Source organism: Heloderma suspectum, chromosome 2 (genome assembly GCF_057233095.1).
Source record: "Heloderma suspectum isolate Gila_16-S chromosome 2, 16-S_ref, whole genome shotgun sequence".
Classification (NCBI taxonomy): domain Eukaryota; kingdom Metazoa; phylum Chordata; class Lepidosauria; order Squamata; family Helodermatidae; genus Heloderma; species Heloderma suspectum.
Genome location: NC_139459.1, coordinates 66,792,252 through 66,812,878, shown reverse-complemented (window position 1 = coordinate 66,812,878; position 20,627 = coordinate 66,792,252). Strand labels below are relative to the sequence as shown.

Genomic DNA, 20,627 nt, shown 5'->3' with positions numbered 1-20,627 from the left:
TATCTGTTATTGTCCATATTTATAAGTGTGGAACCAAAGACTGCACTAATTCCAAGCAGCTGATTTAACATGTGAACTTGTACTCTTTCTAGGCTTAACCTGCAACTGCACAGCTTACCATGCTGTCCATTTAATTTTGAGAATCACCAGAAACACAAAGGAATAGATTTAGATCTTCCCATTTTTCCTGAACTATGAAGCATATTAATCCTCCACTCACCCCCTGAAAAATGCCAACCAAACATACCTGTGGCAACTGAGGACTCTGCCTGCCAATAAGCGTCCATTGACCATCTCTAACTTTGTACCCACTTACTACTTTTCCTGCAATATAAAATTATTAGCTTGTAAATATCATGCTTAGGGAATTAATGTGTGCCTCCCCCCAACTGTTACGATTATGCTACTTTCATTTTCATGTTTAGGAAGAGAAATAATTCGAAGAAATTACATAAAACTGGTTTAGCGGTTCTGTTTTTAACCAATTAAAAATGCTAAAAGGCTTGGGTCCATCATATTACCTCCCCATTTGCTCACTTATAGATATGTCATATATCTCTCCTCAGAGAAGAACTGATAAACCCCAATTACAGCAACTTTGCACCAAGAATTCATAATCAATTAAATGTTGGAGTCCTAGTGCATTAATCAATCCACTAGAAAGTTGCTCCAATTAACAAGTCAACGGATTTTTAAAAGATATGTAGTGTTGTTTAGATATAAGTGCTTATGAAACTGCAGATGGCAGGCACCATCTTAAGAGGCAACCCCTTTCTGTCTCACACTGGAGTCAATGTTGCTTCTAAAATGGTGGGGTGGTATACACATGCATCCACCATCTAAAAACAATGTAACAATATCCCTTGCTTTAGAAATACTGTTTTTATCCATATGCAAGTTAGCACATTTAAACAGCTCTGTAGGTAGCCTGCCAGTTCCAGGGAACTTGTGATCCAGAGTGAGCAAACAGGGGCAGCAAATGGGGAGTTTTACATGTGTAGTGTGGAAGTCTGAGGGGGACTCGGGGAGATAACATAGGCTTGTGAGGGACCCCAGCTAATGAAGCATCTCAGCCCCAGTACCAAATTGTCAGGATAATAAGAAGTTAAGCTCACAGGCGAGTTTAGCAACACAGCATGGAGGCTGAGGCAGCTGACCCTTCCCCCCTTCTGACAGCAAATATTTTAGCTTTCCAGGTAAAGAAACACAGGGAAGGATCCAACTGTGCCTAGCTGCTATCTGTATTTACATTGTGCTAGCAGAAACCAATGCTTGCACAATGTTAGCAGTGCTTGCTAGCATGAGGGGTTTCCCAGGAAACCCATGTTCTATATTTAATTCACACATATGGGTTAACTTATATTTATAGCTAACAGTGCAATCCTATTGATCTCTACTCAGAAATAAGTCCCATTGGGTTCAGTGGGGCTTACTTCCAGATAAGTGGGTATAGTGTTATAGCCTAAACTGGTTCAGAAAGACAATAATCAATAAAGGAAATGGCTTACCTAAGTGATGGGTGTGCACTCTATAGGCAAACAAGTGCATTGGGTACATTTTATAATGACAAGCAATATCGGCATTAACCACTGTTATAAAACAAATAAGAACATCAGGGGAAATGACATCTACATTAGTTGAAACAACTAATTAGAACTACTGTTGAAATACTGAAGTTAAACAGACTATTTGGTAATGCACTAGTCTGAATGGAGTGGGTAAAAACTGCTTTTTATTACTACAAAAGTAGTGTTTTTGTATAGTCTTTTATTCACAAATAGCTGTTAAGGGCTGCTCCATGCATTTAAGTCCAGGGTGGGCAATTTGTGGCCCTTCTGATGTTTTGGTCTACAACCATCAGCCCTAGATAGCATAGGTAATAGTGAGGGATGATAGGAGTTGTAGGCCAAAACATCTGAAGGGCCACAAATTGCCCAGCCCCAATTTAAGGGAAAGGACAACTCCATGTTTGCATGTTGTTCCTGCCATACATATGAAACGGAACAGTCTAAGCATACAGAAACTCCACATGTGCACTTGATTATAAAGAGAAACTGGATGCAGTCCAACAGATCACTTCCAACAAATATTTCAAAGCAAACATGATAGATGTGTGTGTGTGTGTGTGTGTGTGTGTATGAATGATAATAACACCAGCATCACAACACCAGTATCATGGAAGACCACAACAGCAGTATTACATGAATGAGTATGGATGAGCTTCAGGCTTATGGACACTCCCTCTCTCCTCTTCCGGCACTTCCATTTTTAACTAACTGCAGTTTAGGGTCACATCTGAACCTGGACAAACTGTGGTTAGTCTTAAGTAACTATGGTTAGTTTATGTGGCTGGCCTGGTTCAATAAACTATGGTTAAGATTAACCACAGCTTCACTTAAATTGAAGGGGAACACAATGCTAAATTGTGGTTGGCTAAAAATAGAAGTGAAAGCCTCCAATCTTCTTCTCACAGACACACTAAAGAAAAGGAGAGGGAGGGGAACATTCAAACCTGATGTTCATTCAAATTAATGAAAAAAGCATAAGTTTATTGTTAAATCTGAATGCAGTCAATATCTAAGTGGAACTTGGATACTAATTAAAAGTAGTTAAAGAGAAGATCCTACAAGCTGTCTATTCCTTTATTACATTAAAATGCTGCCCAGGTTTCAATAATAATGAGTTACACATGTTACTCTGTCTTGAAACTAAAAAGCTTTAACACATACACACACACAAATCTCCAACATATTAAGACAAAAACTGCCATCACCGATAGGTATTCCAGAACATGTGAACATTCATTCCAGAAATACACACAAAATATGTATCTCAATATTAAAACATGCAGTTCCTCTGCACATACTGTATACAGATTCCATTTTAAAGCATCTGAAAAAAAGTAGACTCGCTAATAGTTAAAGGCATGTAACCTTTCTTTAATAAGAATAATGAAAAGAAATGCATTCAAAATTCATTAGTCTAACAGAACTGATATACCTTTCCTTAGATTACATTGTCAATGTGTCTATGTAATAAATATGCTTCTAGCTTATTTCACTATAATCTTTATTGAAATTTATATATAAGTTATATTGCTTCCAATGTAAAACCTCTGTATCGACAGTTTTATAATATATATCCTATGAAATTATATCCTACAGTGAAAGGGCTATAAAGATCTGGGGGAGGGGAGTGATTCACCTTTCTCTCCTGGTGGTATAACAGTATCCATGGACATCATAAGATACATGCCAGCAATCATAGGCTGCCTTTAAAGAAGAGGAGAAAAAGAAGAAACACAAATCAAGCCACTGCATAAAAATACACGGAATCACTAGTTATATACCACCTTCTAATAATAAAACAGTTTTCAATATTAACCTTTTGAACTGATAGAAGGATGGGGAACATCGGGCTTGTGGGCCTAATCCAGCTTGCGAAAGGTTGTCCATCCAAGCTGTGGAGGCCTGGGCTCCCTCCACAGGTCCCTCCCCCCGACAAGCCCCACTCCCTGGCCTGGAGACTACCAGGATGTGGGGAAGAAGTGGGGAGGGGGATCCCCTTATTATCTCCAATCACAGATCGGAGATAACAAGGAAATTCATCTTACATAGCTTGCCGGCTGAAGGCTCTTGGCTCTTGCTTCTTTCTTCTTGTTCCTCACACGAGAAATTATAAGCAGGAGTGAACCTGGCAGAGTCCCCTCCCTTTGTGTGCAGCTCACCGCCCCAACTGGGGCACCATGCAAAAGATGTACCCAGCTCAGCTACCACTTGGAGGAAACAGTCCTCCAAGCTCTAGCTGAGCCCCTTTCTCCATGCAGAAAGAGGGACAGAGCTCAGTGCCTCTCTCTGCTTGGAGAAAAGAAAAATGGGTGGAATGGGAGCAGGTACTGTCAGGGGATGGGGAGAGCATTCAGGGAACAGGGTTCAGCCACCGGATTAGTCTTGGGGGGATGGGGTACAATCCAGCTCCAGAACCAAAAAATGTTCCCTGCTCCTGTCATATAGAGATTGCACCATGCCAATTAGTAAATACTACAAATGTACCCATTATACAGAGCCCTTCATGTATATGACACTGCAAAGTTAGAGTAGTTCACTGTTACTGAAAGTCAGAAAAAGTGGAATAAGTTACTAATGCTTCTCATTTAATGTGCATAAGTATGGATTTTTACATCTCACTTATGTTGAGATGACCACTGAAGTTCACAGATCTCATAAGAGATGATGCACAAATTCCTCTTAGCACTTTTACAAGCCACTTACATTTCTGCTTCCCCACCTTGATAACATATGGACTGGCTCTAACAGATGTTCATATTTGTGACAATTTATAATCTGACACTGGACACAGGGAAGAGAGAAAAGACAAGAATCTATAACTTTTCATTGTTCATTGCCTGCTTTTATCATCCCTATCAGCCAGGAACACATTGCCTATTAGTTAATCTATGGCTGGGACAACAAATTAAACTGCTAACCCTTTTGCATTTCAGTGTTGATAACTTATGCAATCCAAATTATTGGAGCCTAAGCAGCTTCTCTCCCACAGTGAAAAACAGCTGGGCAGGGTGGGGCGTATATTTTCAACAGGATTACGGCATATGGGGAGGGAGGGGTCAACTCCCCATATGCTGTAATCCTGATCATGCTTTCTTCCCCCTTTCCCTGCCCAGGGATTGCTCTTTTGAAAGGAAAAAGAAAGATAACTGCAACCACACATTTAACGTATCATCTATGAGTGCCTCTTTGTGTAGAGGGCTACTTTGTTAAATTCTTGGGGGAAGAATGAACCCTAAAACAAAGTACTCGGTTCATATTGGATAAAAGGTTTGTGCTGATTCTCCAACCAATGCTATAGCAGTGCTATTACGCTGCCATGCAAAGCTATTACAGTGGATGAAGTGATCAGCAGAGATCAAAAGGAAGGACAATGGAGATATTATAAACACACAAACCTTTCAAATGAAGCTGAATTTACAGTTTGGGGGAGATGTTACCAAAGGAGGGAAAGGGAAAGATGATGTAAACGAAGTCCCAACTTTTAAGAAATCGTGATCTGAAGAATAATATAAATAACAGCAGCAATGCAGCACCAGGTTGGGCTTGGTGAGGAAAAGTAGAGATGGACAGAACAAACTTTTAAAAATGAAAAATGAAGAGAGAAAAAGGAGTGGTAAGCAAAATCTGCTGGGACTATTAACCAGCTAGATATTAAATGTTGAACATTCATTTTTCAAGGCAGAAAAGCCAGCTAGTTACTTCTCTCCTTTAGTCCAATTTGCCTTTTCCCAATTTTAAAAAATATATTCTGAAGCCAATCTGAAGGTGTTCACCAGTCCGTTAAAAACAAAACAAAAGCCTCTACATATTCTGAGATTCTGCTTAAGAATATATCTGCAACAGGATTTTGTTCTTCTGTCATAAAGTCTGTGACAAAGTTCACATTAATCTCTTCAAAAGAAGATTTGAAAAAATATGAAAGTTGTTACAAAAAAAGGTGGTGGAAATATACTTACTTTTGATTAGTCAGATGTAAGGTTACACCAGAACAGTCTTTGTGATTATCTGCACAAAGTATTAAAATTGAGTGTAAGTATAATCATTGGCATTTTTCCTGTTAGTACTTGAGAGCAATAATTAAGTAGTTTCTTCATAAATTTCTTATTAGACAATCTGTGTGTCAAGCGTAAATGAGTTTTTCTGTGCATAGTATAAAGTCACTTCACTGTGCCAGTGATAAAGACACTGTATCTCCATCAAAATCTCTTTCAATGTGATAATAATATGAACAATTTGTTTAATATACTGCACACAGAAGCTTAGAAGTTGGTCACTGCATTTTTAAAACCATACAGTAGGAGTAATTCAGGGCAAAAAGACAAACCAGTAATGTACTAATTTTAACAGGAGGGCAAAATTAACACATTCAAAGAAGTATTCCTTCCCAGCACAAAATATTTTCCTCCTGTGTCAAACACTTCTTGTGTTTGGATGCCACCACTACGGAACATAAGACTTAGGAAACTTTTTTGGGGGATAGGATCACTGGGGGAGGGGGAGACTTCTTTTCCCCCTGCCATCAGCAATCCTCACTTCTTTGGGGTTCTTGAAGGAGAAGGAGGCTAAAGCCTCCTTCCTGCCCCAGTGACCCCGATTGGAATCGCTCCTTCCCCAACTGCCATTAGCTGCATGAAGAAGCAATCTTGGCCGCTTTGGGGCACTGGGGGAGTATAAGGAAGTGAAGTCACTTGTGTTCCCCTTCCCATGAAACAAGGTACATATACTTGCTCTGACTTCTTTTTTTTGTCCTGATATAGTTCTAAATCTATCCATTCTGCCCCTTGTGTGGCCCCATCCCAGGTCAGGGAAACTCAAGGTATCCTGTTGTGCATAGGCCTCCCAAAGCCCACCGTATCATTTCCACAGCACCCTCCCCACTCCTTATTTGGTGACCTGTAACTCCCCATCTCTGTCTTCCCTTGCTCTCTCATTGTTATTAGGAACAGTCTGCCAGTTTACTGTTAGGAGCTGGTATACTAATCAGTCATTCTCTACTGTAAAATGTTGTGGTGAATACAACTTGTATTCCCTCTTACTCTTTGTCAGTGAGTCAATCTCTGCATTTTAGTGTAGCACAGTGCATAGTCTACAGTGTGCACCCCACACCTCTGTAAAAAATACCAGCATTTCTAGGTTCGTTGGGTAAACATCTACACATGCAAGTTCACATACACGTATGAACAAGGTTGATAAGCAACAATTACTATGTATTTCCCATGGGAATACTCATCCATCCATTCACTGCTTCTGAGCAGAGGGCAGCAGAATGCTCAACCACCCTCCCCACTGAGATGATCAGCACATTTACTGGTCGGGTTAAAATGATGCAAGAGGGCACGGCCTGTCTGCTCCATCCTGTCAATCTAAGCCAAGCCCCTGCTGATTGCTTCTTGGACTAATTTCAGCTGGATATTTAGCCATTCCAGCTTCCAAGAAAAGCAGCTGAAGGGAACCTCTGCACAGCACAAAATGCAAAAATGGAAGGGCATGGAGGAGGAAAGCTACAGGGGGAAAGCTCTGTGTACCTGCTGGGGGGCAGGGAGTTTTCCTCCCTCTGCCCTTTCCTTTCCTCTAAAGACTGTGTGCATGCTGAAGGCATTATGGAGTACACGTGTGCACACACATGTAAGGCGCTCGTATTTGTCCCTCTCCCCTTCCGCACCACCAACTGTCTGTGTCTCTGTGAATTAGTGCATGTGTATATCTATGTACCTATTAATGTTTGTGCCTATAGGTGGGCAAAGGGGAAAGCGCAAGCATTTCCCTTCGCTGCCCCATTTTCTCCACCAACCATGTATGAGCAAGTGTATATAATATGGATCAAGAGCTTCCATACCACCCCTTCCACCAGCTGTGTTATGTAATCAATGTGCATGTCTGTGGTATGTGTGCAAGAGTATGTTTGTCCCTACAGTGAGTAGAGCAGGGGTGTGCAACACACTGCCCCCATGTACTCCCCGTGGCCTCCAGTGCCACCAAAATTTGGTGGTGTGGTAGCAGCAAAAAAATAGTTCAGCAGCAAATCACAACAGAGGATTAAGAGGGAGAATTATTTGCTGTCACCACTGCACCACACATTTTGGCACTGCAGCAACAGCAGCAAGAGTGCAGCCTGTGGCAAGGAAGGATCCAGAGGGATGGAAAGAAGCCCCTGGACTCCCTGGAATTGCCCCCCACTGGAGAAGAGGGATGAAATAGAAGGATAAGTGGTGGTTAATCCTCTGTGAAATCCTCTTTCACAAATAAACACTTATATTGATTTTAATAGTACACTGCATGCAGATCATGCTGGATTCCTAAAGTAATAAGAAGTGGTGAATGTGCAGACAGCATGCATGCATTATCAAAATCCTTGTCACTTTTGGAAAAGAAACTGAATTTTTGTTTAAATATAAATATTGAACTACTGCTTTACAGTACATGTCTTAATAGTTTCACAGCATTTTAAACATTTCTGACTTCTTAGCTTTTTATCAACAGTGAACCACTGCTAACATCAATCTTATTTCACCACCAATTGTTTCTTCCTAGTAATTAGAGGCCGCAACAACTTGATTTTAAGCGGCACTGAAAAATGATCTTATTCTCATCATAGACATACCTATCAAATTACATGAGTCCTCCACTAAATGTCTCTCAATGGTATTAGCTATGATACTTAAAGGAAACCTCCATGTTCAGAGGAAATATGTTTCGGAACACCTGACGCTGAGAGGATTGCCAGCATACTAACACCCTGCGTATGCATTTCCAGAGACATGATCTGTCTGACCACTGTTGTCAGTTCTTACAATATTACTTTATTATTATATTTTGAATACTGGGAGCTGATTTATACATACAACATATGGAGTTGCAAAGCAAGCTGGGGAAAAGTCCAGGGATGCAAATAAGCAGGATAGATGAAGGCAAAGGGGATTTGTTTGCTACAGAGAAATGGGAAAAAGCAATACTCTTTTTAGAAAATGCTAAAAACTGCTAACTGCTTTAACTGCTTTGTAATCGCTCTTATTCATCCTCAAACAATCCTGTGAAGTAAATTACTTTCATTTTACAGAGAAATAAAGATGTCACACTGGCTGATTGTAAGTTGCCCAAGGCAATACTCTCTAACAGCATGGATTTGGATAGATATCTCCCAGTTACAATCAGCCAAGGCTGGTGGTCACCCAGAAGTGGGCAAATGTCACTGGGAGGAGGGGAAGCTTCCGGATGGAGAAGATTTTTGCCCACCACCTCCCCAGATACAACCATTTTATAACTCATGTTCCTGCATTCAAGACATTTGATTGTTCCATGAGCTTTTAACACATTAGAAAATCCGGGTCAACACACCCTGGACAGGAAAATTTGAGAAAAGAGCATAAGTACAAAGTGCAGGGGTAGGGGGAGAGACAAAAAACATCTAAATAACATAAAATCTGTACATCTCTTTTGAGTTATTTGAAATAAATTTGAAATAAAAAGAGCTAGTTCTCAGTAATCTGTTTAATATATAAGTGTATACACACAAGGATGTATACACTTATATACATCCTTGTTTATAAGTGTATACATTTACATAAATGGCCGAATTAAAGGGAACTGACAAAAAAGGCAAGGTTGAAATTATTTCAGCTTAAAGAAAATATTTGCTTTAATAACTTTTGTTCAACCCATTTCAGTTAAGCATCCTTTAGGACAGACCCATTTCCCACAAAATAGTCCCAAGCAGTTTCTACTTTATCCACACTCATTCAAGTGTGATTGCTCATTGCTAGGCTGTAGCACTCATACAGTCTGGCCAAGCAAATAGGTACAGCTATCTTTGCATCTGGAGTGAATAAAAAGCACTTTGTGAATAAGCTAGACATTACAAGTACAAGCCGAAGGAACATTACTGTGCTCCAAATCCACATCACTGCGTACTTCAGGAAATGTGCTTGCTATGCTAAAGCAAAAAATGAAATCTGGGCTAGGCTTCAGTCTTGCATAAGAGATCAAATCAACTACTAAGTCCTTTTATTTTTGCAAGTAACACACTAGTCCCTGTGTTAAATATTTATGATGTATGACAAGATTTATGACAAGAGCTCCCATTCGCAGTGGCAGGATCTCCGTACATATGGGCCTACTTTCTATCTCTTATACATCCACTTCCCAAAATGTGCATGTCTAAACGAGGTCCCCACTCAGCAGCTTTGATAAACTGGAAGAAATGGGATCATAACAGGTTTTTTTTTTTTTTTGGCAACTGCAGCATCAGCTAAGCAGATTGCTAGAACACAATACAATCCTTACACACCACCTTAAAATCATCTTCCCTATTGCCACTCAGTCTAGGATAATTCCTTTGATTTTGCATTTCAGCTAGAGAGCAAGTACACATTGCTCCAGGACAAATAAATTATTAGCTTCCATTTGCCCTTGGCAAAGAGAGGAAAATGCATTCATCCCCCCCTTAGAAGCAGGTTTCTTTCAAAGCTGATTCTCTATGCAGAGTTTCCAACCGAGATCAAACAAGAAGCTGTGCTTACTAGTGTGGTTTAATAGCACTTCTGGATTGCAGAGTGCATATAACAAAATCCATTGTGATATGCATATCAGCTCCTAATTCTTTGATCACTGGAAAAAATAAATGGTAACTGCCACTCAGAAGATACATTAAAGGTTTATGAAGCTGAAATAGCCTAAAATCAGGCTTATTGTACCAGGATTACAGCTAAAAAATGGAAGCAACAGAAACAAAATTTCCAGCCCTGACTCACTGTGAAATATTTACAAATGGGAGTTATTACAAATTTGTCTAGTATTAAATAGAATGTGAAATAATATTGCGACAAGGAAATTTGACTACTACTAATCTATTATGAATAGAATGGGATATTGTACAAGCATATTTTACAACTATGAAAGAAACAGCTGCTTAAACATATTCCACGACATTGCAATTAAACTCATGTGTAAGAATACATGCAGATGAACATCTTAAATTTTTTGAGAAAAACAGGAAAGGATAGTCTGTGAACGTAACTAGCAAATAGCAGTTTAAAGTGAAACTACTTGTTTAATAAGGTAAAACTTATCTTTATGCAATAAAGTTTATTCTTTTTTCAGTATTATTTTTCATAGTAAGTAAGGTAAGATTTGGAAACACTGTAAGTTATCTTATTAGGACTGATCTCTGAACACAAAAATGTCTGATTTTGTCTAATTTCTGTGACAATAGTGTAATTAACAGGTTGGATCCAATAATGTCATTCTACTGACTGAACCAGTTCTGCCAGAGGAATCAAGAGGGGGCAATTCCCCCTCCCTCCACAGTCCCACATACCCTCCGAATGTGTTTCTGAGGGCTGGAAAACCCTCTGGAGCAAATTTTCCTGTGGTGAACAGGGCTGCAGGAGGGAGGAGAGAGGGAGAAAGTCCTGTCATGCCAGAAGATCTCTGCTAACATGCCATTGGATTCAACCTAATGTCTATAAAATATCTATATTTTATAAACAGTTGGAAGTAATGAGCTATATGAAAAAATGGAAGCAAGCACACATACACTGGGGAAAAGCTTAGTGAAAAATGGAAATGGATACAGACTAAAAATCATAATCGCTTTCCAGAAGCGCTGTTTTATAGCCACATGCCTTTTACAATCTCACAACTCAGACTAAACCACTGAGTTTCTTGCTATAAGGAAAAGGAAGTAGAATTCGTTCCTCATCTTCAACTAAGGCAATGGTTTACGAGCCATCCTATGGTCCTTGGGACACTTTCCCAGGGATCACAGGATTGCTCTCTCTCTCTCCAGCTGTAATCGTATACATATTAACTGGGAGTAAGTGTCACTTAAGTCATTGGGGCTTACTTTTGAGTAGACATGCCTAGGATGACCCTATTACTCAGCATATTTGGTTGCAATTCATTTACATGCTTAAGTTATAGTTGTTAGAGATGTTGGCCTAGTCCATTAAATTAAAACAGAAATACATTTAAAACAAACAAGAGTCTTGCAGCACATTGAAGGCTAACATATTTATTATGACACAAGTGTTCATGGACACAGATGCATGAGGTGTTATCCTCAGTTTGCATTTATATATACATATGGGTATACAGAGGGGAAACACATTTTAAAATGACGTTTAATGAAATGCATTAAAAGTACAGTAGGTGACAATTCAATTACATAATAATTTGTTTTTACAATTTCCTTTCCTCTACAGCTGGATGTACATATATATACTTGCAAACTCAGGATGCACCTGATGAAATTGACTCCTGTCCACAAAACCTTATGCTGTAATTAAAAGTGTTAGTATTTAGCAAAGAGTTTTTTCCACAACATACTAATGCAACTATGGCTCTGAAAATTATCTTTGCAATTACCATTAAAAAAGGAAGAAAAGACAACACTGTACTGGAGCCACTCATCCTAACATTAAAATGCATTGAATCAGAACTGTGTAAAGGAGATTCTTAGGGAGAACTATATGGCTGTTCCATGAAGGAAGCCTCTCCTCACCAGACCCTTGTTAAGATCACTTGCTGGATTATACTTTTTACCACTTGTGAATTTGTGGCAATTCAAGAACATAGCAATGTATAAACACCCAAAATGGGGGGGAAATAGTGAGATTATTATTAAGAAAGAAATTGTATGTACTGTATAAGGCATATAATATGCAAGGCTCACAGAGCATGCTGAAAAGAACAATATGCTATGAAACAAAATGTTACATATTATGCTGGAAACTTGCCAGTGCAAACACAACCCTTAAACAGAAACTAGGGGGAAATAATCTACAAAGCACTGTTGCTGTGCAATTTAAATTCATCTTGACAGAGCTAGCACTGGGCAGCAACAGTGCTTGGTGGGTTGCTGCCATTATCAAACAGGAGCCCTCGGAGTTTCTAAATCAGAAACCATTTTCACTTGCTAAAAATTAAAAGGTCAGAACACAAGATACAATCATTATTGCAAAGAGTCTCAAAGGCATGGTATCACAGCTGTGAGCTTTACATTAACAAACTGCCAGGATATTCTAAGACACCAGCAACAAATCAAAGATATTCAAAAGGGCTGTCAGGAGTATAACTGAATATTAATTCCCTTTACTAAGGTTTATATCAAGATTTATTTTCCCATATGATTTAATGCAATTTAACCAGTCAGTAGCCTGGTTCGTACATCTCATTATCGTGAATGAACCCAAATAAGCCTGACCACTCTGCTCCCGCTGCAAGTGGGAGCGGTAAAAAACACATAGACCTTCCATCTGTGATTTGGCTAGCATTACATGAGAATCAGGAACTCTGGCTCCTCAGGGGAGAGACAAGCCAGAGAAACAACCCAACAATCAACCACAGATTTTTTCTCAAGCTTGTCAGGGGAGAAACAAGCCAGAGTTTCTGGTTCACACTTAACAGTAACCAAACAATGGGCAGAAGGCCCATGGGTTGTTTAACCGCTCCTGCTGATTGGGCTTCTTCAGGCCCATTCATAATAACCTACATTTTTTTAAAAAAAAAAGTGGGTTGACATGAGGTGCAAACCAGGCCAATATCATGAATTTGCAGGACTAGCTGAAGTCTTAACTGCTTTTAGAAAACAACTGACTTCTGATATAATGGGTATTTAAAATAGGTCCCTTTCCTGGAAGATTTCAACTTTTGATACAATACTGCAGTGAACCATGTACAGGTTTGGGCCTGATAGAAATAAATCGGCTTCAGTCCCACTACAGTTTCCAGGAGATCTTCCTGCTATTGCCTTTCCATTCCCAAACTTAATAAGGCGGGGAAGAGCAGGAAAGGATCTTAGGAACTGCAACTGCAGGCTCTCGGATGCTATCATGTAGCCTTCCCCAACCTGGTATCTTCCAGATGCTTTGAACTTCAACTCCCATTAACCTCAACCATCATGGCCCATGGTGAGGAATGCTGACAGATCTGGAGGACACAAGTTTGGGGAAGGCTGCTATCATCCATACTCACTGTAAGATGCAGGGACACCAGGAACTATGGTAACTACAGTGCCCATGCTTTTCAGTGTCCCTGCATACTGCTTTGGATCTCATTAGCAGCTTCCAAGTCCTCAACGGGGCCCTGCCAATGACCAGCTGGGAATTGTCCACACTACCTTCGACATCAGTAAATTAGGGAAAGAGGTGGTGACAGCGGTGGCTACAAGTTGGCCTCTAGGCCCTGTTGCATTCCTGATTACACAATCAGAAAGGCAGAGCCTGGAGGCACTACCAATTTGGAATAGATCCGATTTAAAATCATATTAGTTCTGGCAATCCAGCAAATGACTTCCAATTTAACTTACTGTACACAGACCTATTCCAAATGCAGGAATGTCTGCCCTTCCCCATACGAGAGCACCCTTAAACTGCCATTTCTGTTGTAACTTACCTCAGTAACTAGCTAGTTGCTCATTTCATGTTTTAATTCTATATTATTCAAAACATCATATAAAAATAACATTTGGAGACCACACATACCTTTGAATGCACTAACATCGCCATAATGTACTTGGAGAACAAAGTATTTGCTACCCTTATCTCCTCCAACTTTGAATCCAACACCTTTGCATGAAAAAAAGATGAGTTGAAATTCAAGAAATTAGATGCAAACGTAGTCTTAATAGGGTGACAACCTAAAGCAAGAAACTCAATTGAAATCCTAAAACATCTATATTAAGAACTGTAGGGAAAGTTCTTATTCTAATAACTTTAAAATGAATGCAATGCTAATTTCTGAAGTATACGCTTCAAGGAAAATATAACATTTGAACTGAAAGTTCTGCATTTGTCCTAGCTATGATAAATGGGAAGATCAAACAGAAACAGACAGGCAAGATATCGCAGGTTTATGTCGGTATTTTTATTTTATTTTATTAGGGGGAAATGTCTGTGTGTTGTTGTTTTTTACATCAGTGGCTTAGCTCACTGTTAGTGGGAATATGGAACAGAGAACTTTACTTGGTATAATGTAAGATAAAAGAATCATCTTGACAGTGCCCTGCTACAAACCAAATAGAATTCACCAATAATCCATCATTTAGAAGTCATAAAAGTTATCTCCAGCTGCAGTAAAGAAGACAGCAGCGAAGCTCATTCTGTAATGAAATTTGTTCAGGCCCACATTAAAAGGAAAAAGCAAGTTAAAAATTTCCCAGCTTCCCAGTTTTTGGTAGCAATTTACCGAAATTAGCAATCTGTACTTTGAAGGACCCAGTTTTCTCAAGGAGTAGCATTAATAATCATTATGAGAGACAGACAGACAGGCAGACAGAGAGTAAGACACAGACAGACAGCCTCTGAAGTTTTATATACATTGGGCTGTGCATAGACCCCCGCCCCCCGATTCGCTTCGGAGGCTAATTTGGAACTTCTGAATCAGCCCCGATTTGCTCACACCCGATCTGCTTAGCTTCAGATTCTAATCGAGACTTGGATATCCAAATTATTTGGATTTTATGTTTTCCCACTGACTTGCACTGGAAAACAGAAACAACCATAACTTTTTCAGTAGTTATGATAAATACATGAAATTTGGGGACCTGGCAGCCCCAATGGAGGTGACTAAACCTGCCAAATGGCAGACACTTTGGCCCAGTTGTTTTTGTGCTAGGAACAGATAAAATTTGCTTTTCTCAAGTAAATCTCTCAAAGCAAAGAACTGTAGTTCTTCAGTCCTTCCACAGAAGTGCATAAAATTTGGGCACCTGGCAGCCCCAATGGAGCCACACTTCAGACAGTTTGGTCCAGTTTTTGTGTTAGCCATGCATAAAATTTCCTTTTCTCAGAAACTAAAACAAAAGGTAAAAAACTGACAGCCACACAGGGGATTAGAGATCCTAATCAGAAGGTGTTTAAGGTGACAATTAGGAGGTCACTATCCCTAATCTCTGGTGTAAGGGTTTTTGTTTTGTTTTTTAATGCAAAAGTACTTTCCTTTTGTCTGTTCTAAATCTGCCACTTACCTGAGGCTCTCATTATGGGGAGAAAGAAAACATCTCTTTGGCTGCAAATTGCAATACACATTACCTGAAAAAGTCACACTGACTGAACTCAGTGGGGCTTATTTATTAATTGTACTGTTGCACTTCCTCTACTCCATAAACCCCTGCCCCCCGCCTTTCTTTTAAATTAAATAGCCCAAACATTGAAGCCTTTTATAGAGGAGTTGTGCCAGCCCCCTGATAATTTTGGCAGCCCTTTCCCCCGGGAAGGGTAAGATAAAGCAAACATTAAAAAATACATATAGCCTAGCCTGATCCTATTTTTCTTATGCCCATTTGATGTACACAAGGGAAAACAAGCAACAGGCAAAGAAAGTTTCTTAGAAAATCAGCAAAAGTGATGATGCTTCATATTATGTGTATTGTGTAGTGCTTTGCTTCACAGTATATATTGGGCTGTGTATTAGTGTACTGCTTTGGCCACACACCGTTTGGTTGTGCACAATAATGTGTATGGTGCACTCACACAGCATGCACACACACACACACACACTTGACCAAAAGAAAAGCAGATACAGAAAGAAAAAACTATCTACAAGCTAAGGGGTGAGGGGAAGGGAAATAACACTAAAGAGTAACAAAAGCGAAAAGGGTTTTGTTTTGTTTTTTGGTAGTCTTTGGTTTTTTTAAAAAAAAAAATAGAGAGAGTTGAAAAATGGGAAGGGAAGGAATAGTAATTGAGAAGCCGGGAGCCAAAGAACAAGCAGTACAAAGCAAGGAAACAAACTGCTGGGTTAAAAGTTCAGTCCTATTCGCACCTTGAGATGCCACTTTCCAAGGCTCAGTTCCCCCCTCCCAATGCTTCTCTCCTCCTCCCTTCTCTAGCAATTTGTTACATTTTCTCAGACAGGCTATCTTGGCTTCAAAATTGTCCGAAGCAATCCAAAGTGCTTCAGATCTCTCCAACCCACTTCGGACCTGCTTTGGATTCAGACTGAAGCAATCAGAATCACCTTGATCCACTTCGGAATTTGGGATTTGGACCAAAGCGGAGCACAGCTCTAATATATATATATTATATATATATTAATATATATATTAGAGCTGTACTCTCTCTATATATATATATTAGAGCTGTGCTCCGATATATATATATATATATATATATATATATATATATATATATATATATATATATATATTTCCCCGCACACATGGCAATGCACCCGCCCGCATGCACACACACACCAAAAAAGCATGCTATGTCCACTCCTACTACCACATACTCATTTGGAATGTCAGATCAAGATCGACCCCATACCTTTTGGAAGTCTTGTTGGTGGTGCATTTCTTGCCCAAGCATACAAAATATTGGATGTGTCCGTGCATGTTCCTCCATCGCAATCCCTGAAGGTAATACACATGGAAAAATAATCTGTAATCTCTAAAGCACTTAATTTCATTTCTCACCAGAAACTACTTCTACATTTAGGCTTCTTTTCAAAGAGAGCATCTTTTAGAATCATGATGTACTCTACAAACTAGTAAAATGTGACATTTGGGACAGTATTTCTCGTGTGGTTTGAACCCGGACTCTCTTCTCAAATTTGCTCTACCTTTCGAGCGTTCCAGCTCACCAGCAGCCATCTCTTTGGCTGGCAATATTTTATTTATTACATTTACATTCCACCTTTCTTTCAGAAAGCTCAAGGCAGTGTCCCTGGTTCCATTTTATCTTCACAAAAACCCTCTGAGGTAGGTTAGACTGAGAAATAGGATCTGGCCCAAGGACACCTAGAGAGCTTCATGGCATAACATGGATTTCAATCCAGTCTCCCCAGTCTGACACTCTAACCACTGTACACACTGACTAAGAAGCAAGCACACAGAATCCTCACACAGCTGTATGTATACATTTGCTAATCTGGATTTAGGGACCAGGGCACTAGAGTCCAACAGTGGTATCAGCAAGAGACTAGAGCAGGGCATCGAAGATCGACAGACATAACTAAAGCAAATGAAGCACTATCTGGCAATATACATTGAAGGCATCCCCTCCTCCCCCTAATTTGTACTGGAAGTACTCCCAGGAGGAAGGTTAAAAGGTCCCCTACCCCCCCCTGCTAGGACCCTGATCTAAATAAGGACCCCTGCACTTACTCTAGAGATATTTTTTTTAGCTGTGAGCTATGTCTTTGAAGTAATTTGTGCTTTGGCCCTGGGACTTCTTCCTAAACCTGGCCAAGGAAGGAGAAGTAGCAATTCTCTGTAGCTGCCATGGATACTACAGCAGCTTGGATGGTTCAATGCCAAACAGTGCAGCCTGGAGGAAGACCTTTTCCCTGGTGAAATTTTGTGCCCTCCTGCAGAGGGACCCTACCCTACTGTTTGAAAACCATTGCAATGGTGTTTGCACAGAAAATGCTTCTGCAAGTTGGTTCCTCAATTTAAATAGTCAAAGTCACCCATAAAAGAAAAACTGTATGCATACGCCACATTTTGACCTGTAGCTTGTGCAACGTTTATTAGTGTAGATTCTATTCCCAAATTCAAATATAATTCTTAGTATACAAACTAAACTCCATCATCTGAAATATCTATAATTTAATATGATAATTTCAACAGCTTATTTTCTCCTTTATATACAATGTGACAGTACATATCTGGCTTAAGATCTATTTTTGACACGTAAAGAAATTAGCCCTTAGTATCAGAAGGTTCATTAGAGTGAACATTGCTTCTTTTTGCCAAAAAAGGCTTATTTTCCCCCGTGGGCTGACGATACAGAAAATAGCTTTGCTGAAATTAAATGCTTACTTAAGGCAGAAAGAGCCTAACTTTTTAAGCTGTATAAATTGCTGTTCCTTATCTTTCGCAAAATATTTGTAAACTGAATTCGAAAGTTATACCATTAAATAATACAGTCATATATACCTTCTGATCCAGCAACTGAACTGTTTTAATGTTCTAAATCATTTATTAGTTGACCATCCAGCCAATCTGGCTAATATAAATGCCACCATAGAAACAAGGTTCTCATTAAATGTATTTCAACCCTGAAGAATGCTCTATGAGCTCATTTACACCATATATAGTCTGCCAATAGAAAGACAATGGTAGAATTTTTAGTTTGCTTGACTTTAAAAGAAAATAATCCTCCCTCCTAAACTCAAATCAATTGTGGAGAAGTAAAAGAGTAGAAAAATAAAACAATCTATACAGAAAGGCTTCTAAGAGAATACTGTCCATAATTTCAGTACTACTGTAATGGAATCTACATTCATTCATTATATTTCTATACCGCCCCATAGCTGAAGTTTTCTGGGCAGTTCACAAAAAACAAAACCATTAAAATACATTATATAAAATATAAAACCATTCACGCAATAACACAGAACAAATAACACACACAACAACGACATATCTAAAACAAAAACAATCTGCCAGAAACAATCAAGAGACTCATTATATGCTGCCAAATGAGCAAGAGAAGAGGGCAGTTTTAACCTTGTGCTGAAAAGATGACAATGTTGGTGCCAGGCGGGCCTCATCAGGGAGATTATTCCGTAAATGGGGAGCCACCACTGAGAAGGCCTTCTCCCTTGTTGCCGCCCTCTGAATCTCCCTCAGAGGAGGTTGCCAGAGGCAGGCCTTAGATGCGGAGCGTAGTGTATAGGTCGGTTCATGCGAGGAGAGGCATTCCATCAGGTACTATGGCCCTAAGCCGTGTAGGGCTTTAGAAGTCAAAACCAGCACTTACAATTGGGCTCAGAAGCATTTGGGAACAAGTGCAAGCGAGCCAGAATCGGTCTTATATGTTCAGACCATCTGGTCCCCATTATCAGCCTGGCTGCCGCATTTTGCACAAGCTGCAGCTTCCAGACCATCTTCAAAGGCAGCCCCATGTGCAGCACATTGCAGTAATCTAACTTGGAGGTTACCAGAGCATAGACACCTGTTTATCTCTGTCCAGATAGGGGCATAGCTGGGCCACCCACCAAAGGTGGTAGAAGGCACTCCATGTCACTGATGCTACTTGAGCCTCAAGTGACCAAGATGGCTCCAGGAGGACCCCCAAGCTATGAACCTGCTCCTTCAGGGCGAGTGCAACCCCATCCAGAACAAGTTGGGCACCCTCCATCCAGTTAGGAGAACCACCCACTAACAGCATCTTAGTCTTGTCTGGATTGAGTTTGAGTTTATTAGCCCTCACCCAGTCCATTGTTGCACCCAGGCACTGATTTAGCACATACACAGCCTCACCTGAAGAAGATTGAAAGGAGAAAAAAGCTGTGTGTCATCAGCATACTGATGACAACACATTCCAAAACTCCGGATGACCGCACTCAACAGTTTCATGTAGATGTTGAACAACATGGGGGACAAAACCGACCCCTGCGGAACCCCATCCTGGAGAATACACAGGCCTGAGGAATATCCCCAAGTACCACCTTGGGGCTGCCTTTGAAAGATATCCAGAAACTTTAATTAGTGCAAAATACAGCAGTAACAGTTTTGAGCAGAGCCAGCTTTTTGAAGCATGTTACTCCATTGCTATTTTAGTTTCATTAGCTTCTGGTGCACTTCTGGGCACAATTCAAAGCGCTGACTGCCACTTGGGACCTTTTGACCCAAAGGACTGTCTGCTTCCATATAATCCGGCCATCCATTGAGATCAGCAAAGGAGGCTATGCTTTGTGTCCTGTCTCCCTCAGAAGTACCATTGGTGGATATGCAAGAGAGTAGGCTGGTCATCTATCCTATGTTCTGCTTTGTAGAAAGAGGCTGGACTAATTGAAGGGCTGCCAGAAGACAGCCCTCTATTTGAGGGACTGTCTAGTCCAAGCATATTTTTTATAAGAAAGAGCACAGGAGCCTTGAAATAGCACCAGGACAGCAGACTGACTGGTGCACAGGTCACAACCTTCCCCACTTTGCGATGTACTGTATTTCCATTTAAATTATAATGATTGTTTCTAAATTTGCACCCATTCTTATAAAACCGCATATGTAAGTTTTAGGAAAATCTGCAACAGAACTTGTTCTCTTTTTTAATGGTGCTTCTCCTCTTTTTTGGTGATGCATAAGTGGTTACCCTACAGGAGCTGGCCTTATTT

The 20,627-nt window shown here is 40.0% G+C and overlaps 1 protein-coding gene across 11 annotated transcripts in view; it reads right to left on the bottom strand.

Moving 5' to 3' along the window:
* The window catches only part of PAM (peptidylglycine alpha-amidating monooxygenase), a 184,921-nt gene that overhangs the window by 62,124 nt on the left and 102,170 nt on the right, over window positions 1-20,627 (bottom strand). For all 11 annotated transcript variants that reach the window (XM_084833818.1, XM_084833810.1, XM_084833812.1 and 8 more), the window contains 6 exons: window positions 16,832-16,917; window positions 14,048-14,131; window positions 5,525-5,573; window positions 3,205-3,272; window positions 1,509-1,589; window positions 248-324 (listed from right to left, as the gene is read on the bottom strand). In XM_084833818.1, the coding sequence (XP_084689944.1) occupies window positions 248-324; window positions 1,509-1,589; window positions 3,205-3,272; window positions 5,525-5,573; window positions 14,048-14,131; window positions 16,832-16,917 (445 nt within the window). The remainder of the gene's footprint in view (window positions 1-247; window positions 325-1,508; window positions 1,590-3,204; window positions 3,273-5,524; window positions 5,574-14,047; window positions 14,132-16,831; window positions 16,918-20,627) is intronic.